Genomic DNA, 22,908 nt, shown 5'->3' on the forward strand with positions numbered 1-22,908 from the left:
TTTTCTGCTTTATTTTGGGGGTGGAAAAAGGTGAGGCGGTGGGAAAGGGGAGAAGGGTCTCTGTCCTGTGGCAGAGAGCAGTGGTCTGGCAGGAGCGCTGGCAGCTACTCAGCACAGTCCGCTGAGGGTCCTGGGCCTTCCTCAGTCTCTCTCGGAGCCCCCTCCCCTGGTGGTGGGCCTCTGGGCCCCTGTGCTGTCAGTGTTGGGAGGAGGGAGCCCCGCCAAGTGAGCTCACTTCCTCAGGGTCCCAGGAGTCATGGGGACTCCTGAGTCCAGTAAGCACTGGTGTGTTGGGACCTTCCGTGGTGCAGCTCCACCCAGGTAAGAGCCAGAGCTCAGGGTCAGGCAGGGTCAGCATTGAGGGAGCTGGGCCAGACAGTAGGGGGCGCTGCTTTGCAGGGAGATGGGGATGAGGGAGGCACCACAGCACACCAGGAGATGCGGGGGGCGGGGGTCAGGCCCAGGGAAGCAGGAGCACCGGTGGTGGAGGTAGAAGTCAGTGGAGCACCCGAGATCAGTGTCCCAGAGTGGCCCAAGGTGGCCACTCGTCACTCCGGGGGTGGGGGCGGGGGCGGGTCCCTGGCATCTGCTTGCTTGGCTGGGTCTGCTGTGCTGATTCCTCACCTGGCCTGGGGTCATGGGGTCATTCCTTGCTCATCACTGCTCCCTCCTCTCACCGATCTCACTCCCAGTTCCGGACATGGCACCTGGAGAGTTAAGATGGGATTGTGGACCCTGAGCCTGCTCTGGGTCTCTGTGGCTGGATAGTCCATTGGCGCAGATGCTGCTGCTGGCTGATGAGTTGAAGACGTTGCTTGCCCTTCTCAAGTGGTTCCCCCTGGATCAGGAGTGGCAGGAAGGGGGCGCAGGGTCTGAGCGAAGCAGGCTGAGGCGCGGGAAGCCCGGAAGGAGGGTCCAGGGGCGGCGGCTCCAGGAGCGGAGGTGTTTTTAGTCGAAGTCCGAGTCTTCGTCACCATTGTCGTAGTCACAGTCATCCACATCGTCCACGTCGTCCTCGTCGTCCACATCGTCCTCCTCGTCCACATCGTCCACGTCATCTGTGTCGTCCACGTCGTCCACGTCATCCGTGTCGTCCACGTCGTCCACGTTGCTGGGCAGCTCCTCCAGGGTGGCTTCTTCCCTGGGTGGGCTCGCCCAGCTGGTGGCGGGTGGGACCTGGATGTAGATGACGGTCAGGAAGCGGCTCAGGGTCCTGGCCACCAGCTCCCGGTTGATAAGGATGGACTGGCCTTGGGCGCTGCGCATGTAGAGCAGGGTGTCGCTCAGGAGGCTGAGGACGTCAGGGTCAGTGGGGAGGTGCCGGCAGGGCCGGAGGGTGATGGCCATGTCGGTGTGGATGCACGGGGCGGGGCTCAGGGCCTCCTGCACGTCGTTCTGCTCGTCCTGCGAGGTGTCTTGCAGGCCGTCATGCAGGCCACACTGACGGTAACGTTGCAGGTCGTCTTGCAGGGCTTCTCGCAAGACGACATCCTCATCCTCCACGACGTGCAGCTCCAGGGGGTGGTTCTGGCGTGGGCGGGTCCCCTCGCCGGGGATGACCCTGACCCCAAAGAACTCACATAGCATCAGCCAGAACCAGAGTATGAATGGCAGGCCCCGGGTGGTCTGGGGGAGCAGGGCGTGGTGCTGCCACTGGTCAGGGTCCAGGAAAAGCTGGGCCAGCTCCTCGGCCGGGATGGCGTTGGCGCCCACGAGCAGGGGCATCTGGGTGAGCAGCTGGACCATGGCGGTGGCGAGGCCGCTGTCGGTGATGAGGGACAAGTCCAGGATGAGGCACAGGGAGCGCCTTGGTGGTGGCCGGGCCACATCCAGGGTGGGCGCGGGCAGCAGTGCGAGGGGCCGCCTGATCTGCAGCAGCACGAGGAGGGCGGCCACGGCCAGGGTGTTCTTCCAGAACAGGAGGCCTCGGAAGAAATGCAGGATGACCGCCCTGATCTGGGCCATGCTGAAGTGCGCAAGGAAGCTGTTGAGTATTTGGTCCGCTGGTATCAGAGCCAGAAGCTCTTGCTGGAGGTTCTGCCTGTTTGACTTGTCCTGGGGAGGCGCACCTTCATTCTCCTCTTCTTCCCCGGATTCTGGGGATAGGTCCCCGGGGGACCCTCCAGTAGTGAAAAGCATGGCTGGCCACGTGGCAGTGTGGCGCTGGAAAGCCCTCTGGCGGCGGTTCCGTCCGGGCGGCCGGGGGCGGCCGCCAGTGGCTCCCGGCCGCTGCATGACATCGAAGTTGAAGTGGGAGAAGAAGAAGACCCAGTGCCCGGGGAGAAGCACGGTGAGCCCGTCGTTGTTCAGAGAGGCGAGGTCCTCCGCGCTGAGAAGGACCACGACGGGCTTCTCGGTGTTCTCCAGGTAGCGGCACCACACCAGGAAGGCAGCCCGAATCGGAAGGATCTTCATCTCCACTTGCGAGGACTCGACCTCGAGAGGGGAGATGTTGCGCGAGTAGAAGGCGCAGGAGACTCTCTTGCCGGTTTGGTCATCTACTTGGATCAGGGAGGCGTGCAGAGACTTCTGGGTGACGCCTGCTTCCAAGTAGAACGGGTTCTGGGGCTTGGGGTGGTGGAGGAGGGGCGCCTTGCGGAAAGCCTGCTTCAGACGCTTGAAGGCCTCCTGCTCCTCGTCTCCCCAGTGGAACGGTTGGTCGGGCAGCAGCTGGCGCAGCAGCGGCTCTGTGATGACGGCGAAACGGTCCACGAAGTGCCGGTACGGCAAGGCGAATTCCATTAGGTGTCGCAGGGACTTCTTAGAGCCAGGGACAGGGTAGCCCGTGACAGTGGTCACAATACTCTTGTTTAGTTGCACCCCTTTGGGCGTCAGGACGAACCCCAGGAACTCGGCAGTGTGTCGGTGGAACTGGCTCCTGTCCAGGGAGCAGTACACGTGGTGATACCGGAAGCGGACCAGGACTTGGCGGACGTGCTGCAGGTGCTCCTCCTGGCTCATTGAGTAGACTAGGACGTCCTGCCCGTAGGACAGCACAAAGTAACCTAGCATGTCCTTCAGGATGAAGTGAATCACGCTCTGGGGAATGATGGGGTCTGCGCAGATCAGAAAGGGCTGGTAGCTCGTCATGTCTTGGAGCTCCAGCCCGAATGCCGCTTTCCACACGTCTTCTGCTTGGTGTAAGTTCATGCTTTCGTCCACGATGGTCCCACGCAGTTCCAGCTTCGTGAACCACGTGGCTCCGTGTAGCTGGTCGAATAGCTCTGGAATCGTCTGTATGTAGTCCTGCCTGCTGGTCAGCATGTCCTGCGGGTCCCAGTACTCATCCCGCAGCCTGGCTCCTTGCCTCCCGGCACCCACGGGTTCCCACGGCGCAGCAGAGGGACACTCCTGAAAGGTCTCGCTGTGATCACTGTCTCCAGCCTGCTGAAGCTCAGAGGGCTCTGATTCAGAAAGATCATCGGATCCGTCTGAGCTTGGCTGGTCGGAAGTCTCATCGTCCGCTTCCTTCGGGTTGAACACGTCGGCCAGGTCGGAGTAGAGCGGCGGCAAGCCGGGCAGCGGGCTGACGGCATGTCTCCCCAGCGCGGAGCACGGCGGGGGCGGGCGGAGGCAGTTCTTCAGGCAGTAGGGCGAGTGGAAGGTGCAGCGGCCTTTGGCCCAGTCGACCTCGGGGGTGTGGACTCGGAGCCAGTTGATGCCTAGTATCACAGAGAAGTTGGGCGAAGGAACGACGTCGAATTCGAGGGCCTCCTGGTGGTCCTGGTGGACGCACACCAGGGGCTCGGTGTGCAGCCAGACAGGCTCGTCGCCGACCAGTGAGCCGCCCACGGGCTGGGCCGGCTGTGGGCAGGGCTTCTCATAGAGTTCCACGTAGTGCTCTTGGGCGAACCGCGCGTCCATGAGGTTGGCGCCCGCCCCTGAGTCCACCAGGGCCTGGACCGCCACGCTGTGGTAGGGGTTGACTCTGACCATGAGCAGCAGGAAGAGGTGGTCGCGGTCGATGGTGGGGTGGACCTCGCGAGGCAGCCAGCTGCTCACCATCCACCTCTCCGGGGCAGGTGAGTCGATCCAGGTCAGGTTCCGCGGGCGGGCCTCCGGGGGCAGCCGCAGCATCGCCCTTCTCTCCGCCAGCTTCTCTTCTATTTGCAGGACCAGCACGATCAGGCTCTCCAGCGAATCTGGCTGAGGGACGCGGAACAGATAGTGCCTGATCTCCTCCTTGAGCCCCTGACACAGGTGGGCCTGCAGCACCTCGTCTGGCCAGCCCAAGGTGGGTACCAGGCCGCGGAACTCGTTGATGTATTGGACGGCGGTGCGGTCCCCCTGCCTGATGCTCAGCATGGCCTCTTGTGCCACGCGCTGGGCCTGGCGGTACTCGAACATATCTGACATGGCCTCCAGGAAGGCCGGGAAGTCGTTGATCAGGGGGCTCCCCGCCTGCACCAGGTTTCTGGCCCATTCCAAGGCCATGCCTGAGAGATGGCAGATGATGTACCCCACTCGCAGGCGGTCGCTGTAGAACGTTCTTGGGTAGCTCTGTAAGATCAGTTGGCAGAGCACGATGAATTCGTGGTATTCTCGGCGATCGCCCGAGAACTTGGTTGGGATTGGCAGTTGGCCAGCGCTGATGCCCTCCGTCAGGATCTCCTCCGCCACCCTCTGCTGCTCTCGGAGGTCCTGCATCCGGAAGTGCAGAGAGATGATGGACCTCACCATGGCCATGATTTCCGCCATCGAGCTCTCCGTCTGCTCCTCTGGCTGCTCCTCTTCTCCTGACCCTGCCAGGTCAGTGTCGTCATCTTTCTCTTCCTGGTCCCCCCATGGGTTGACTGATGCTTCTCCCATTCTACCAGGTGCCTCACCGAAAGGACCCCCCACTTCCAGATGTGAACCCTCGAGTGACTCCTCCAGGTCTTGGAGTAGGTCATTGGGTGGATCCTTTATTTCCCTATGTGGGCCACTGGATGGCTCCTCCATGTCTTGGAGGAGGTCAATGGGCAGCTCTTCTTCCGCTTCCTGGGCGGGGCCGCTGGCCAGCCCCACCGCCTCCAGTGCTCCGCCGCCTGGTGTCTCCACGGTGGTATTGGATGAGCCCTCGGAGGACTCCATTTGTTTTGATGATGGATTCTTACGCTCCATCATCGTCTCAAATGAGTCTTCAGAGGGTTCTATCATTCCGTCGAATGGAAAGGAGTGTTCTCTGAAGACGGGTAAGGTTGGGACGTGTCTGGTCAGCAACTGGGATGGCAGAGGTCAGAACCTGGGGGTGGGGAGGGGGTGGGAGTAAAAGCAGTGGTTTAGGGTCTCACGAGGTCAGGGTCAGGGTCTCCAGGACAAATCAGATGCCCAGCTCATCAGAACACAGGGAAGTTGGGGAAAGCCTCCCTGTGTCCAACGTGGGCCTCCCAGGGAGAGAAAAATCTGTCCACCCGACCCTCCCGCCTGCTCCCCCAGCTTTCTCTGCCTGTCTGGCCTGCCTGCTTCCCCGTCGGCTGGGAGAAATTCACAGCCCATAAATTCTGTGGAGCGATGGGCCCAGAGCGGCCGCCGTGGCAGGCAGACACCTGGCAGGGCGTGCTGGCCGCTTCATGTCAACCCTGGCACAGGCACCTGTTCAGTCTCCCTTCCCATTTTTGGTCACCCGGAAGTCACAGAGGTCACCTCCCAGTGCCGTCCAAAGCCGTGCCCTTGGCAGGCTGGGCATCCTCGGCTGTGAGGCGGGAAGCCGTAGCAGACATGCCTACTGTTTAACAAGTTCAGAGCAAGAGTAGAACACGGGCACTTGGCTGCTGTCCCTCAGCTGGGTCAGCTGCCCAGAATAGCTCTTACTTCCTCCCCCAGATTCAAAGCAGAAATTGGGGGTAGGTGGATGGAGTGATCTGGATTCTGGCTATTCTTTTTTTCCCCCTAGAATCGTTTATAAAACACCTACTGTGTGCCAGAGCCTTGTGCCTTTGTGACTTGATTCTACGTTGGAATTTTTGCCGATTTTTCTTCCTCTCTTTCACCAACTTCCAGTGCTGTGTTCTCCCCAGCTCTGGGCTGTCAAGAAGGTCTGCGCATCATTCCCACGCCCCTCCTAAAATCGCCACTTTCTTGAGATTGCCCTCCTTGTCTGTGGGGACTTAGGAGCTTCAAACATGTGGCCTCAATTCCACACGAGCAAACAGATTTGCACGCCCCTCCAGTCTCACCACGCGGGGCTGATCTCTGCTCCAGCAGACACCTCTCCTCTGTTGCTGTTGGATGAGGTTGAGCTGGGATATTCAGTAATGGGTGGGGGTGCGGGGAGGGTGTGAGATAACTTGGGATGGGTTTTTGAAACTCTAGTCATGGGTGGTTTTAGTGGGTCAAGGGTGAATCTACAGAGATGTTTTGGTTGGAGTATTTTGCACACTGCTCTGCTGGGGCAGAGCGAACTGAATTCTGGCGATCCAATTAATTAGCTCTACAGTTACTGCTCTTTGTGCCTTGAGCGCTTTCTGTTACTTCTCAGGTTTCTTGTTAGCCACAGGGCTGATCTATGGAAAAAAAAAGAAAATGTGTAAAACTCCTCATTGGCTAAAATCCAGGCTTTCCAACACGGTACAAAATTCTGATCTGCTGTTTCTCAAAATTAAATACATTCTTGTTAGCATGACAGTTAAATTTGATCCTGCAGTCCCTCTGATTAAAACCTTTGGCTGTTTATTTGCTGTCTATAATATTAAATCCAAACCTGTTAGCATAAAAATTCCTGACACATAAACTCACCAAAATCATTTTCCGGCTAAAATTTAAGGCCTTGGAATAATAGAAAATTCTCATCATGTCATCCTTCAGGGTAGAGATTACATTTTTTAGCATGTTGTACAAATTAGGAAAAATACTCATCGTTATCATCATCTTCATTGTAAGAATTACATAGATGGCACATTGCATAAATTAACTCATATCCTTTTCATAAAAGTCCTATAAGGTATGTATTATTATTATTATTGTGAAATTCCAAGTCTCTAACTGAAATGCAAAATTTGGCAAAGTAATTCATCTGCAGACTCATCTATTAGAAATAAAAATCTCAGTGCGTCCCTTCCAGCCCTTAAAACCCTTTATTGGCTAAAATTTAAAAATTTAAAATTTAAGTTGGCTAGAATTTAAAACGTAAAATATCAGGATATCTCTTACAACACTTAAAACCCTTTATTGACAAAAATTTTAAATATGAAATCTCAGTTTGTCTTTTAAAACCCTTACAACCCCTTATTGTCTAATGTTTAAAATAAAAAATTTAAATTGGCTAAAATTTGAATTTAAAAGTTAAAAAATTAAATTGGTCAAAATTTGAATTTTAAAATTGGCTAAAATTTAAAGTATAAAATTCAATATCTCTCTTAAAACCCTTAAACCCTTTATTGGATAAAATTTTAAATTGGCTAAAAATTTAAATTTGAAATCTCAGTATGTCTTTTAACACCCTACAACCCTTTATTGGCTAACTTTTAAAATAAAAAATTTAAATTGGATAAAATTTGAATTTTATTTTATTTTTTTAATGGAGGTACTGGGGACTGAACCCAGGACCTCGTGCATGCTAAGCACGCACTCTACTATGTTAATTAGTTAAAATTTAAAATTTAAAAATTTAAATTGGGTAAAATTTAAAATACAGAATAGCAGTATATTTTGTAAAACTTTTTATTAGCTAAAATATGAACTCCTTAGAAAGATAATTTAAAAACTAGATTATCCCCTTCTTAATATAAAGTCTACACTCTTAATATATTTATAAATTTGGTGATGTACCTGATTAAACTTTCCCGACTTCAACCTCAAATCTAATATCCTTGGCAGGTTGTGAAAACCTGATCTTATTATTCCTAACATCAGAGTTTAAACTTTTAGCAAGATACATAAAAGTTATCCATAACTTCTCTATGTAAAACTTAGAATAAGTTTTCTATAAAAGTTTCCTATAATATAAAGTTCCACTCACTTAGCATAATATAAAAATTTTTACCATGTGATTTACCTGCAAACTGATGGATATAAAAGCCCAAATCTCACCAGGTCACTTCTTAAACTCGTTACTGGCTTAATTCTAAACCTCTAATTAGGCATGGTATCAAAATTTGACCATATCATAAAAAGGTCATACTTCCTTGAAAGATGCATGAATTTGGTCTTGTAACATCTGTTTAAATTCTTATAATATCTCTAGTCACCTATGAGATAGGATCTAAACTCCTTTGAATAAAATACACACATAATTTCTCTGCAGATTGCTTTTATCAAACAGAAATTTTGCCCCATCACTCTCTTAAAATCTCTTCATGGCTGAAATCCAAATTCCTTAGCACGGCACAAAAATGTGATCTTGTTGTTCCTCAAAAGAATGTCCAAAGTTCTTAGGCTGCTATGTAAATTCAATCCTATAACCTCTGTGTAAGACCTGCCCCGCCTCTATATTGCTTACTATAAATGGTCCAGTTTCTCAGTGTAAATTACCAACAGGATGCACCTGTGCCAACAGGTACCTCCTCTGAGCTGTTGATGCACCTTCATTATCTGGTTCATCAAATCCAGACACCTTAGCATAAAATATGTTTTACCAGCTAATTCCCCTGGAGACAAAACTCTCATCAGTCACTCCTTAAAACCCTTTACTGGCTAAAATCCAAATGCCTCTGCATGAGGGTTCAGAAATGAAATCATATCCCTCTCCTAAATGAAACGCTTGAATGCCTTCACCTCTCACATAAAATCACATCTCTTTGGCACGTTATAAAAATCTGATCATATTATCTTTACCATAAAAATCCACTCTCGTAGCTCTGCTGAAATGCGTATGTTCGATCATGTAACCCCCTAATTTAAAACTTTTCAAGATTTCTTCATTGCCTGTAACATAAAGTCCCAGCTACTCATCGTAAAATGCAATGTTTTGCCATGTGATTTATCTTCAGGCTGGTCTATAAAAAAATCCCCAAATCTCACCCTGTCTTTCTTTGAAACCTTTTATTGGCTCAAATCCAAGCTTACTAGCATGATATAAAAATTCGATCTTGACATCCCTTAAAATAAAATTCACACTTCTTAGCACAGTCTATAAATTTGAACTTGTCATTCTACCTTTAAAACCTTACAATGTCTCCTGATTGTGGAATTATGGAATAAAAATCCAAAATCTTAGCATTAAAGGTGAATTTTACTTTGTAATTTCACAGTGTACTCTTTATCAAATACAACAGATCTCACTGGATCACTCTCTTAGAACTTTTTATTGGCTAACATCAAATTCTGAGGCATGTACAAAAATCTAATCATGTTGGAGCCTCAAAATAAATTCCACATTTCTTTGCATATTCCCATTGTTGCTCATGTAACTCCTCTGATCAGTCTTTCAACTTTGTTGACAACATCGATCAACTCTCCTTGGTATGCTCTGAAAGTCAGACCTTGGCACACCCTCCACACATAAAATCCAAATGTTTTAGCATGCTACTTAAACGTGTGGCTGTTACTTTTCTGTGTACAATTTTCCAATGTTTCCCCATCGCCTGTAACAAAATCCAAAGCCTTAAAATATATTTTTTCATGTTTGGCAGACTTAACTCCCACAAGCAAAAATCTCACCATCACATTTCTTACAACCCACTGGCAAGAATCCAAACTCCTTAGCATGATGATAAAACATCCCTCAAAACAAAATCCAGATTTCTTCCCTCAAACCCCCAATCTATCCATGAAACCCCCACTTAAAATCTTTTTAATGTATTTTCATCACTAACGAAATGTCTCCGTATCTCAACCGCGCACCCAGATTAATCATGGGATCCTCAATTTCAAACCCTTCCCATTTCATGCCCATCCCATAAAATCCAGTTGCCTGAGCATGAAATGAAAATTGGGCCAAGTGTTTGTTATAGTGAAAAATCTTTACATTGCTTTTCATTACTTAGGATATAAAGCCTAAATTTGCACGAAACCAAAATGTTTCACCATCTGCAATTCGTAGCTTCAGTTTCTTATTCCACTCACACCTGACTCCTAAAAGACTAGGTTTCTTCTTGCGCTCCCAAACACATGTTGATTTTAGTGTCCTAAGTCTTTTGATTTTTTTTTAAACGCGTCTCTCTACCTATGATTCCTTAATTCATAATGCATATCCTGATTCTTTTTTCCAGGCCAGGCACTGTGCTAGACCCCCGAGGTGAAGAAATGGAGGGAAGCAGCCTTGCCCTGCAGAACGTCACCAACAAAGAGATGAGGACCACACGCTCGTGTTCAATACGCAATTGGAGGTGAGCTCAGGGTTTTGGGGAAGAAAGAACAGGGGTCTCCCTCTTCCCCTAGTGAGCATTTCCTTTGAGGTTCCACTGGGCGGAGCTGTCTGCCCCTTTGCAAGGACTTTGGCATCCTTGGGGCCACCATTCACAAGAGCAGGTGCCCCCCCCCCCCAGTGTACTGCTCTAGACAGCCACTGTGGGCTTCCTTCTGACTCCTGATCTCCAGAGGCCCGCGCACCGCTGCCCCAGGCAGCCCGGAGGCTGCCCCTGCCTCATCTCTGGGCCTCCAAAGGTGCCCTCGGTTCTACAGGTGCAGCTGGGTATATGTCGAAGCCTTAAGCCTCACGACAATATCTTTAAGAAACTTCTACTGACTTAGAAATTCCTGCCTCACAGAAACAGAACAAAAAACAAAATAAAAACAAAAAAACCACCCAGTCTAGGATTTAGTGCTCTTGGTTTGGGGTCTTTGATTTGGACCCTCTTCCCACCCTGACGCTCGCAGACGGACAGCCCAGCCTCACCACCGTCAGTGCCCGGAGCCTTCTCGGTCAGGTCAGCTCCCTGCTTGCCTCTGAGCAAGTGGCCCATTGGGTTAGGGCTGCCAGCGTGTGTCTATGAAGGGCTGGGTATGGAGGGGGCCGGGGGGGGGCAGTCCCTCAGCGAATACCTCCCCCTGTCAGCTCACTTGTACAGTAAAGGAGATCTGATTTTAAAAATAGAGCTTGGAAGAGGAGCTGAGAGGATATTTAGGAGCAGAGTGGAGCCTGGGGCAGGGGGCGGGGGTGGAGGAATTAGGGGAGAGGTGAGGCCAGGGGAGGAGGGTGGGGGACCTGAGTTGCTGAGGAGGGAGATGGAGTCAGCCAGAAAGAGGAGATGTGAGGACGGAGGGGGAAGGAGGGGAGATGAGGCTTCTCTGTTCCATGTCCTCTTTTTCTGGCGTCTCTGCCGCTGGCCATCACACCTGAGTCCTCTGGCTTTCTGGCCATCAGGATGGGCACCAGGGCTAGCTAACATCAGGTGAAGACCCCCGTTTGCCTCACGCTGCCTCTGGGCTGTGCTCAGAACCCCTTGGATTTGAGGGACACAGCCATCAGTTTTAAGGGCTAAGTGACCTGGAAGTGAGTGTCCCCTGTGAACTCCTCACACTGCCCCGGTCCTGCTGGTGGCACGGATGGAGCAGAGCATCACCATAGACACACAGGGACACCGGGAGGGCCACAGGCTGTTGTTCGTTATGTTGTTAAACAAATGTCAAGGTTAAGACATACCCTTGGCAGGCTGAGGCTAGGGGCCCTCGGTTCTCCTGCTGTGGCTCTGTGGCGTGGTCTTTCTCATTCAGCTGCTAATTGGAAGCAGATGAGGAAGGTGATGGTACCTGAGGGTCCCCTGAGGAGCTGAGGTTGGGTCCTGGGTCCCAGGGGACCGTGGGACCTTCAGGGGCCGCTGGCCTACACAGCTCAAGTTGAGGGTCCCTCCTTCCCGGGCCCCTGTCTTGCCACTTAGCCCCCTGACTTCCGCTGAAGACCCCTTGGGCCTTACAGATGGGAGACCCTCTCATCCTGACCCAGAGCAGCTAGTCTTGGTTACTCCCCTTTCTTCCCCTGGGCCCTGGACAGAGGTCCTGAAATGTCAGGCCCTGGGCAACACTGGGGACACTGAATGTCTAGAAGAGGGACACTGTGCCTCAGGACACAGCGAGTGACGGCAGAGCTGGGGCTGTCCCAAGGACTTTTCCTCCAGCTCCAGCCTGGGCTGGGTGGGGGCCTCCTGGAGAGGGTCCCCGCTGCCCCTCGCTTCCCCAAGCCATCGAGGTGAAGGGCCGTGCCCCAAACCCACCGGTGCCCCATCCACCCAGTGCAGGTCCCTCCACTGCTTGACTGGCGGCTCCAGGGGCAGCTGGATCCCTCTGCCCGGAATAACCCCGGGAGGGGGAGCGTGCAGCCTGTGGGGGGGGCTGGGGGCGGGGTCGCAGCTGGGCTGGCCTCCTCCTTTGGGCTGCCCAACCCGCCGGGCCAACCCGCTGCTTCCGAGGCTGCTGTTGCCTTTCAGGGCAAGCGGGCCCGGGAGGAACCCACCCCAGCTGCCAGCCCTGGACCCACGCTGACTTTCAGCATGACCTTCTTCTCCTGGGCCCGCAGTTTCCCCAGCGGCCAGAGGCTTGGGTTGTGGTTTTCTCCCTTTGTTCCTGTAGCTCTGGGGTCCTGAGAGGTTCCCGAGGGGTAACCCCGGGGAACAGGGTTGAGGGGAGGGGGTTGGCTGGGGGCTGGCTGCACAGGTGGGGCTCAGAGCCATCAGCTGCTCTGAGAAACTGGGGCAGGGCGGGCATTTCTGGTGCTGCTTCCACCGCTGGGAGCACAGGCTGAGTGGCTTCTTCTAGTGTTGGTCCAGGTTTGACAGCTGGGCTGGGGGGCTGGGTCTCAGTGGAGTCTTTCACGTCGCTGGGAGGCTCCCCCTGAGCCTGGCGTGCTGTTGCAGCAGGCCTAGGAGCATGGGGGTCCTGGCGGTGGAGGATGGGGACTTGATGCATGGGCGTTTAGGGATGGAGTGGGAGGCAGGGGCTGGCTTCAGGTCTCCCCATTTACATAAAGGGAGGAGCACCGCCTTCCGGGGGAGGTGGGCCCGGCAAGCCCTTTGTAAACTCTGAAATGCTACCAGCCAGTAAGGGCCAGTTATCATCATTAGGGCTCTTAGGATGATTGCTTTTAGAACACCAGCTATAATTGTAATGGTCAGCATTTTCATGCATGGTGTCAACTTTAATTTCCGCATTAACCCTGTGAGGGACGACGCCCGGCCGGCCTTGCGAGTGAACCAGAGTCTGGAGGGTGAGGCGCCTGGCCCAGGAGCTGTCATTAGCGGTGGTGATGGCTCTGGACCCAGAACCACTGAGCAGCGCCGCCATCAGCCTTGGTGACTGAGCTCGTGGGGGTGGGGCGTGCAGGTGCAGGAGTAATTAGCACTCATTTATGCAAATGGATGTTTCCTGAGTGTGACAGGCACGACCCTAGGCACTGAGCCCCTAGTTCTGACTCTGCTCCGGACGGGGTGGGGAGTGTTTCCCATCTGACAGCGCTGAGCTGAGATTCAGACAGCCCAGCTCAGGACGAGGCAGAGGCAGTGCTCAAAGCCGGGTTTGGGCTCTCCTCCCGCCTCTGGTGGATGGGAGGGGGCTGGAGCACATGCCCCGAGTGGGGTGGGCTGTGGCCATCTGGGGACCCTGAGGGGCCCTGAGGGATGTCATTTCCTGGCACCCAGGTGGTCAGCTTTGTGGCCGGACAGGAGGCCAGATCAGAGAAATGGGGGGCCTCAGTCTGTCCTCCATCTCCTTGGAAATCTCATGTGGTCCTTTCCAACTCATTTTGGCTAATTTGGTTGTTGGCAGAGGGACAGGACAGCTGGCCCAGGACCTGCTAATTTAGTTACTCCAGTGTTTGAACAGAGCTTTTGGGTCCTCCAAGTCACAGTTTGTTTCTTGCAGACAAACTCACCCTTTAACCTTTGAACCCAAGCACCGGCCCTACCCAGTTAATTGCCCAGGGTCCCACCCCACCCACCAGGCCCCCCGGAGGCGGGGGAGATCAGCATGGGACCCCCGCACCCCAAGTCTTACCTTTGATGTAAGTGTTCAGTGGCTCTGTTCTTGTCCCGTCGACTGGAACTTGGCTTCTTTCTAGAAAGTTATTAGATACATGGATTTCTTTAGGTACGGAAGCCTGGGTTTGGGACATGCATGCACTTTGCACAGTTTCCATAGGAACCACAGTGCCCTCGCTGCCGCTGTCCCGCTTTTCTCACGGGACTACGTCAGGTCAGGGGACACAGTTGCCGCATCACTACATTTGGGTCCCTCCATGACATTCCTTGAGTACTGACTATGTGCTGGGCACTGTTAAATGCTTTTAATCTCGTAACACCTTGTGAAGGTGTGATTTAAATTATCCCTCCCCGTTTTGCAGAAGAGGACCCTGAGGTCCAGGGACAAACTGCAAACCCCAGGGGGCCGATCTCACTTCTCTGAGTGGGGCTGACCGAGACCTCAGGGCTGGTACGGGAACCCCGCTGAGGTGCACACACGTCCTGCCTTTGCTCTTGGCTCCCGAGCTCTGGGCAAGCCCTCCCTTCTTTCTGGACCCCCAGTTTGCCCTCCTGTAAATGCACATGAGAGGGTCCCTCCCTCACCCAGGACCGTGTCCACGGGGACCCCCGTAGTGTTCTGTCCTGCCCCTGGTATCTGTCTGCACCAGCTAATCCTTCCTTTCACCCTCCCCCGCAGCACACAGTAGGGCTGTTGGCAGCAGGTGAGGAGCAGTGGCTCGGGGAGGTGGGCTGCACTTTGGCTGGGGAACTGCTGGACATTTGCTTTCTCCCCACCCAGGTGGCAGAGAGGTGACATGCTGGCTTTCTCCGGGAAGAGAGCAGATGCCCAGCTCAGGATTGAATGACAAGGTCTGTAAAAGGATTCTTTTCCCCCTGATTTTTACATTTGTACAATTTGTAAATGTGTAGACTCCTCAGGATGGAACTAACTTGAGCCTTTTGTCCCGTAGCTGCTGAGGCTCACTGCCCCCCAACGATGGGCAGTGAGTCAGTGGGTCCATGAGGCAGGGCATGGTCCAGCCCTGGCCCCTCAGGATGGCAGCCCTGGCCCCTCGGGATGGCAGCCCTGCCCCCTCAGGATGGCAGCCCTGCCCAGAGGAGCATGAGGCCCTCCTAGGCGGACCTCACAGCAAACCAGGTGCGCACGCCTTGCTCGGTTACACGGACAGCCTCTTCAGGGAGGTGGGGCCCTCAAGGAGTGAAAGGGTTACACAGTCTTAGGATGGAATGTAATTTAAAAATCCAGGTAAACCCTGTTACTTGTGTCTTTCTGTTATACATCACCCGGGGAGGTGTTAAAATCTCTCACCGTAATACAAAGGGTGTCCACAACTTGGGCATCTGTGCTGGGGACTCCAGGGGTCTGCTGAGGGGCAGAGAGGGCAGGATCCCCTAGGAGGAGGGGTGGCCTTGGACAAGTGACTGCACGTCCCCCCTCCCCGAGTCCTGTAGGAAGGGAACACCCACCTTCAAGCGTTGCCTTGATATACCTTTAATGAAGTGGAATATAAAATGCCTGGTGTGTGGTAGGTTCCCAACCCCTGTACACATCGTTCTTACTTTAGGTGAAGCTGCTCCTTCACTGTCCCTTTGAAAGCCCGTCTCATTTGTGTAGAACCCAGAAGGAGGACAAGGGGCACAGGGCGGGCGGGTCAGCCCTGGGTCCAGGAGGCCTTTTCTTAAGTCAGTCCTGTGACCTTTTCTTGTCCCTGCAGGATTTGTTGCCTTCTGGAGGAATGAATGTTTTTCTGTGGAATCAGCCTGGCCCAGACACGGATGCAGGTAACTCAGGAACTGCATTTAATTTTATTTACCATAAAAATATTTTGTACCTGAAAAACTATGACAGACGCCTCTAAGTATTCACCAGGACCAAACGTAGCCCGGAATAAAATGCCGCGTAGTAGACATCAGAGCCTTGCGTGCGGGAGAGGTGATTAAGAGCTGGTTATGCTGGTGGGGGACTCGCTAACCTGTGTTCACATTTCTTCCACAAGAAGTCATGGTTGAAAATCCGTGTCTGCCTGGCAGAGGGGGGAGAAGTTCTAGAAAGCTGTGCCTGTGTTAGCTCAGTGGGGGGGGGGGGTACTGTAAGCACCTAACTGATCAGGTGATCTGTTCACATGGAGGCCAGGACAAAACCGAACGAGGCTTCAGACTGACCTGGGTTTAAAGTTGTCTGAGTTTTGTGTTCTGGGGATCGCTGAGCCTGGATGTTTTGATCTGTGGATAAAGGGTCTTCGTGATGCGTAGTAAGCCCCGTGCCTGTTCAGGGATTCTGACGGCCTGAGACAGCTGGGGTAGCCTGAGGATGGGTGTAAACCTTAGTGTGCAAGCAGGTGTTGTTGTGCTTGGGCAGAGAACGGGTTCTGATGGGAAGTCAGGGTGCAATGTGCTACCCTAGACAGGAAGGGGGGCAGGCAGGGACCTACAAGGTTGCTCCCCATTCTTGTGGAGCTGACAGGTCAGCTGCACTCCCTGTGGGTTAGAACTGGGGGGACATATGGCAGCTGTGGGGTCCGCAGGGGAGTGGAGCTGTCAGAAATGCAGCGGGGCTGCCTCTCTGTGGGGCTGTTGTTCCCTAGAGGCTCCTGTGTCCCCTTCACCTGGGACTATCTCGTGTCACATTCCCCCAGAGTCCTCATTCCAGTTAGCTAATCCCGGAGAGAATGGGCCAGGGCATTAGCTTTCGGGCCTCTTGAAGACCGAAAAGGAAAGTGCTCCCGATGGGTGCACTGCAGACACCGCCCGGCGGCTCTTGGGGGGATTTAGGGCCCACGGGGAGGTGAAGTCACAGCGGACTGGCGCGCACCTGCTGGCCTAATGTCGCTGACACGTCGCTCGGAGGCCCGGGACTCCAGCTTTAGAACATAGAAAATTAAAAAAAAAGAATGATCTCTGGGATAAAGGAAATCCCCCCTGTCTGCACAGCATGTTTTGGGGGGGAATAGGAATCCACTCCTGATCCATCAGCCAAAATGCTCTCTTCCTTTTGTGTGTGTGAAAAAAAAAAGCTAAAAGCTAAAAAACCCCAGAAACAAACGAAAACCCAAACAAAACCAAACCCCACACACAACATGTTTAATTGTGCAAGAAATGCGTTGATAATTAATACACTCGTGACCAAAAGCCAGTGCCGCAGGTGAAAGCTGAGGCCGTCTTCAGCCCCTCGGCCCCAGCTGCCCCGCCCCCCCCCCCCCCCGGACGGCTGTCATCGGAGGCAGGGGTCTGTTTCCCGTTATTTTCTGTGCATCTGCACACGTATCTAAAGAGACCTCTCAAGTACGCGATCCTGTTTATTCTGTACGTGAGCTGTATCAGCGCACATTTCCTTCTGTGGAGACTACTTTTCTTCACTCAGGAATCTGCCAGGAGATCGTAAAGATCAACACCATTTCTTACAACAGCATCTTAGTGTCCCGTGATCTGTGGACACCGGAGTTGAGTGAACCACCTCGCCGCTGTCATGAAAGCCCTGGGTCTTTACCCATCGGGCTGGCTGGTGGGGGCAGGTGTCAGTAATTGCTAAGGTCTGGATTTGAGGAGTGGGCTCACAAGTGTTTATGACATTATTGCAGATGAATATATGAATGCATAAATTAGCAAAAGAAAAGAGGGACATGCGTGGACCAATGATGAGAAAGTGTTTATGAACAAAGGATCATGATTAATCCAGTTCTGCGCAAAATACTGAGGTCCATTAAAAGACAATAGGTCTCGGCTGTTTCATTCTTTTTAAGAGCTGCTTAATATTCCGGGGTGTGTTTGCAGCATTGTTGATTAGAGCCTCCTCTATTGTTGAAAATCGCAGCTGTACGTCCGCTGGGGGAGGAGAGTGTGTGCACAGACGCTTTGGTCGAAGTCCTAGTCATCGGGGAGAGTCACCAGTTTGTGGGTGCTCGTTATATTTTTTAAGAAAGTAAATAAAGATGATACATAAAATAAAAGTGGTCCTGGCACAGATAAAGGAGGAGAGCATGTCACGAACCGCAGTTTTAATTGATAGGATTCTGTTGAACAGACGCCAGCTAAAAAGGATCTAAGCCGGTCCCTCTTTTTTTTTTTTTTTTTTTTTGTTACTGCTAAAGACCCTGCAATGAGCGTTCTTGTAGCTTAAATCTGTAAACACATCCCCTACTGTTCTTTTAGCCCTAACTTCGTAGAGGTGGGATAGCTGGATTAAACTTTGTAGCAAAGTTTATTTTCACCGAGTGATCTTTCTAAAATGCCATTTTGACCTTGTCACTGTCTTGCTTTAAATCCTTCATCTGACTTCCTGGAGTTTCTGGGACATGGTCCAAGAGTCTTAGCCTGGCATGTAAGACCCTTCAGGGTCTGGCTGGAGCTCCCCAGCCTCATGCCCCCTCCCCACGCAAAAACACATTTCCCAGCGAGGCACCCTGCAGCCTCGACACTCCCCGCTCCTCCCTGCGGGCCCTGCCTTTTACCCTCCTCTCTGCGCGTGCCCTTAAAACCAGGCTCAAAATGTTCCTGCGGTGATCCTAAAGTTAAAGGCACCCCCCACGGAAAACCTCATGCAAGAGTCCAGCGAAGCATATCCTGGGGAATTGTGATGCCTCATTGCCACGTTTGCCTCGTCTAGGAGAGCGTTTTGCATTTTTCTAGAATTCATGAAACTGGCCACATGTTAATCACCCCTTTTCCTTGGTGTCTCTCCAGTGTCCTCGGCTCCAGTGTTGCCTGGATCTGACTTCCTGGAACTGAAAACCGCCTCTTATCCCCTGGGCCGATGGCAACAACTGAGGACTGAGCTGTGTGCTCTGCAGCCCTGGGTGAGTCCTCAGGATGCTGTCAGACCTCAAATGCACACCCAGGGCGCCAGGCTGGCATCCCCCCACTGCCCCAAGATGCTCTGACCTGCCCTCCTGGGTGCACACACCAGCTTCCCCCAGGCCCTGGAACCCCTGAGTCCCGGGGTGCAGGGGTCGGGGTGGTACTTCTCAGGGTTGGAGTGCCAATGATGGGTTTTCAGGGCCTGATTATATCCTGGAAACGGTTGATTGTGTCTTTTGTGGCCTGCTCTTTGCCACAGGGAAATGGGCCTGGCCTTGGAACATGGGAAGGAGGAGTGACCTAGTGTGTGACAGCAGGGCCACCAGCTGGGGTGATGGAGGCACTCTGGGGAGAGGACAGGGCTGAGAGTGGTGCTTCCACCTTTGGGACATGATCACGTTCCAGAAAGAGCACAGGCTTTGGGTCGAGGGGCCGAGATGCCAAATCTGCATCTCCCGCAGGGCAGAGGACTTCACCTGCTCATCGGGGGAAACAAAAACACCAGCGTGTTCAAGGGTTTAGCCCCTGTCTTTCCCTGGGGTGGGGGTGGGGGGTAGGAGGCTCCCCGAGAGGCCGGCCATCTTGAACGTAGCTGAGCTACAGGCAGACACACAGCTGCATGTCTTGGGCAAGTTCCCAAGAATTTCTGTGCCTCAGTTTCCTGATAGTAAAAGAAGAAATCGTAATCTCCCACACAGGGTGCTGAGAGGCTGAGGGAGACAACCGCGCCGGTAAATCGCCCTGCACAGTAGCCGGCCCGCAGTACCTGGCAACAGTCATCAGCCTTTCCCTCCCATCCCATCCGAAGTGCTTGACCCTCCCTCCCGAGACACAGGCAGCTCCTTTTCAGAGCAGCCAGACTCACAGGGGAAGACAGAAAGGCCAGAGGGAAAGCGAGCAGGGAGTAAAAGCTTTATCCTCCCGCCCCAAGGGGAAATGCAGGCCTTTTCTCAGACCCAGGCGGGGCTGGGGAAGGGGCTGCCTCCATTGGTTTTAATTGGTTTCTCCTAAAAAGTTTGGCGATAGTTTATTTTATTTTACTTTTTTTATAAATATATATAAAATGTCAGACTGCTGTCAGGCAGATTTTTTAGGCTCGTATTTTATAGGCTTTGGCAAGGGCGGCTCGGAAGGAACAGTGGTTACAGTCCCCAGAGGTTAATAATTCCTGGAAAAACTTCTGGCTAAGCCTGCCTTCTCCTAAATTTCACAGAAACTGCTCCCTGGGCCGGGCCCAGCCTAAATGAGGTTTTTGTGCATCGGTGCAGCCTCACCTAGTGGGAGCATGACTTGCCTTTTACACAAAAGTGAACTTCCTTGGCCCCCAGGCACAAAGACTCCTCTCTCCTAGATTTTCGGTTTATTTACCCTGGAGCTTGGGCTTGGTCAGACACACGTCTCACAGCGGGGGCTGTTTCTCTGTGTTGTTTTTGGAGCTGCCCGCGCCTCTGCCCCTAACTTCCTCGCGCACGGAGGGAGCCGGGCTCTGTGTCTGGGGCAAAAGGAACTGTTAGTGCGAGCCCCCTCCCCAGTCGACCTGCCCCACAGGGGCTCGGAGGCTGGGTTAGAGATTGGGGTAGGTGCCTTTTCACATCCACACCAAAGCTATTTTAAACCCTTTCCTGAGACCCCCCCGACCAGAAACCTTTATTTGCAAAATTTCGTATGTGCGTGATTTCTTGTGCCGCAACCTGCGCCCCCCCACCCCCCGTAATGCCGCAGAGGCCATGACGCATGTGTAAATACTTTACCAAAGGTTTTCAAACCCACAGTTTCAAAGCAACCTTTTAATTGATTAAAACAACAGCAGCGACGGAAAACAACACAAACCCCCGCCGAGGCTCTGAGAAAGCAAATAGTGTCTCCCTGGGCTGCTTGCGGCTCCTGAGCAGGGTGGTCGGGGCAGTCTGTCTGTCTGTCTGCGGGGAGCCAGCCCACACTCTCCACCTGCAACACGATGCTGCCCCCCCACGGCGGGCCGGAGCAGCTGTCGGGACCCCAAGGCTGACAGACAGCGCCCTGGCAGAGGGCTGTCAGGAGCCGGACAGTTAGGCATTGGTGACAAGGGGCTCCATCCCTGCGTCCCTGGGCGCCTTTGCCTTCCCTGAATCTTTCTGCTCCATGGAGGGGCGTCCCTGCCCCAAGGTGGGCGAGGGCAGCCTGGTCGTTTCAGACAAGGAACCCAGGCTGGTCCCTCAGCCAGCCCGTCTCTCTCTCTCTCACACAAACACACGCACTCACACGTGTGCACGCTCGTGCACACACACACAGACACACACACACACTCAGTGCCTGCACTGGGAACAAAGACAAGAAAACTCCTTTAGAAACTGCGAAACAGAGCCTTGTCTAGCGGGGGTCCCCTGATAAAGGCCCCATCCACCCAGAGTTCCTGGGAACTGAGACCCGTGAATGGGCCTGGAGGGCCCGTGCCCGACGCCAGCGTGGGCCGCGCTCATCAGCAGGCAGGCCCCTCAGCCCCACCGCTGGGTGAGGGGCTTTCACCGGTCCCCAGAGCATCCAAGTCACGGGCCAGTGGCCGGCCGAATCCATGGCTGCGGCCCAGCCTCCAGAAAAGGGCCTTGCTTTTCCCACGACCGGGTCAGCCCCTCGACTCACCAGACCCCCCTCCTTCGGTCCCCCCCCCACCCCCAGGAAGGCTGGCCCCCACCCTCTGCGCCACCCTGTTGCCCCAGAGAGGACCCAGGACAGCCTTTCTGGGCATGGTAGCCGGGGCAGGCACTTGGCCACTCCAGGTGGCCCAGCCCTTGAGATGGGGAGTCGGCTGCAGGACAGCCCCCCACCTCCCCCCGCTGGCCCCGGCACTCACCCCCTTCTCCGCTCCTCTCCCTCACTGCCTCATTGTGACAGTTGTGCTCCACCGGCCATCTCCGTGCCTTTGCCATTGAGCTCAGGGCAAGGTACATGGGAAAGTCTGCGCATCCTTGCTCTGACCCCAGCCTGCCTCCTCCGCGGCCAGCTCTGCTCGGGACTTAGCGCTGCAGGAGCTTCTCAAAGGCCTAGACGTGCGGGCTGCCAGCCCGGGCAGGGAGCCGCGCTGCAGCCTCCTGGCCAAGGAACGGCCTGCCTCTCTCTGCTCGGATGCCTCCTGTAACAGGGAGCTCCCTCTCTCCCTGAGCAGCCCGCTCAGGGCTCGTACACCGAGCTGCTTTGCTGAGCCCGCCCTGCTTTCTGCATCTGCCTCCGCGGCTCCGACGCAGCCCCCTCGCCCCCTCTGCCCTCAGCTCTTTGCAGGCAGCAGGCTCATTCTTAGTGCTCTTTTCCGTGCTGAATGGCAAGCCCCCCATCATCTGTGGGCTCAGCTTCGGAGTGCCCGTCACTGTCCCATCCCGGCCGTCTACACCTGTCCCAGCACCTCTGCCCCTGCTCGCCCGGATCCGGGATGGAGCCCTTTGCCCTGCTGTTCTGCAGAGAGCCCAGGGGGGGGCGCGGGTCTGCCCTCCCAGGTCCAGCTGCTCTGTAGCTATCTGTTAAGCGGCTTTCAAGCCCTCTTGGTTTTTTACGGCCCCTTTGCCAGTTGCCTGGGCGAACGATCTCAGTGCAAACCCCCTGCCTTTTCCGCAGGAGCTGCTGACGGCCGGGCCGGCCTTGGTCAGCTCCTGGCAGCGGCGGTGGCGGCAGCAGGCGCCCGCGGCGGGGCTGGGGGCTCCCCGGCTCCCCTCCCCGCTCTCTAGCTGCGAGACCACGCAGTTCCCTTTACTTTCCAGAGCCTCGGGTTTTCCTCCGTGCGATGGAGATGACAGGGCCCCCCTCACCGGCTTGCTGGGAGACTCAACGAGATAAGAGTGGCCCCCTACACACAGCAGACACTTCGTAACTGCTTGTGGGGTACACGGGAGGCCCAGGGAGGGACGCCCATGTGTGGCAAGTGTCACAGGAAAGAAAACAGCCTGGCTTTCAGAGACCCTGCTTTGAATACAAACAGGAACCTCACCAGGCAGAGTCCCCTCTGCCGGCTTCGTGGCACAAATCAAGTCAGCCAGAGGAAGCCCATGGCCTGTGAGCTCACAGTAGATGCAGAAGACTTCAGAAATGACATGCTAGCCCACATCTGCCTCTAATAGAGCAAGAATTTGTGTTGTAAATAACAGCACAAGGGGACCCTGGGGTAAGGGAAACAAGGAATGTTTTTTCCTCCCCTAGAAGGGCCAGCTCAGATAGGGGGCGTCTGGAGGAGAGCAGCTCAGTGGAATCCAGGCACTCGGAGTGTGAGCATCCTTCCAGGCACTTACTCCCCGAGCCAGCGCAAGGCACCTACCTT

The 22,908-nt window shown here is 53.9% G+C and overlaps 1 protein-coding gene, 1 long non-coding RNA gene and 1 other non-coding gene across 3 annotated transcripts in view; 2 read left to right on the plus strand and 1 right to left on the minus strand.

Moving 5' to 3' along the window:
* On the minus strand, positions 1–5,972 carry RTL1 (retrotransposon Gag like 1). Its single transcript, XM_010988278.3, has 2 exons — positions 5,897–5,972; positions 1–5,224 (listed from the first exon to the last, which is right to left on the minus strand). The coding sequence occupies exon 2, from the start codon at positions 5,137–5,139 to the stop codon at positions 949–951; it is 4,191 nt and encodes a 1,396-aa protein (XP_010986580.2). The 5' UTR covers positions 5,140–5,224; positions 5,897–5,972; the 3' UTR covers positions 1–948.
* Positions 5,936–22,908, plus strand: part of LOC105095304 (uncharacterized) — a 24,154-nt gene continuing 7,181 nt past the window's right edge. Inside the window, exons 1-6 of the long non-coding RNA XR_004137508.2 lie at positions 5,936–6,017; positions 10,131–10,247; positions 14,611–14,681; positions 14,783–14,970; positions 15,548–15,614; positions 18,513–18,625. This is a non-coding gene — a long non-coding RNA (uncharacterized LOC105095304). The remainder of the gene's footprint in view (positions 6,018–10,130; positions 10,248–14,610; positions 14,682–14,782; positions 14,971–15,547; positions 15,615–18,512; positions 18,626–22,908) is intronic.
* LOC116153755 (small nucleolar RNA SNORD112) lies at positions 17,458–17,534 on the plus strand. The gene has a single exon (XR_004137637.1). It is a non-coding gene; the product is annotated as a small nucleolar RNA SNORD112 (small nucleolar RNA).

This window comes from Camelus dromedarius, chromosome 5, assembly GCF_036321535.1.
Source record: "Camelus dromedarius isolate mCamDro1 chromosome 5, mCamDro1.pat, whole genome shotgun sequence".
Lineage (NCBI taxonomy): Eukaryota > Metazoa > Chordata > Mammalia > Artiodactyla > Camelidae > Camelus > Camelus dromedarius.

What these genes read in the sequence shown, in the direction of transcription:
- RTL1 (XM_010988278.3), bottom strand. Translation starts at nt 5,139, where the DNA reads ATGATAGAACCCTCTGAAGACTCATTTGAGACGATGATGGAGCGTAAG.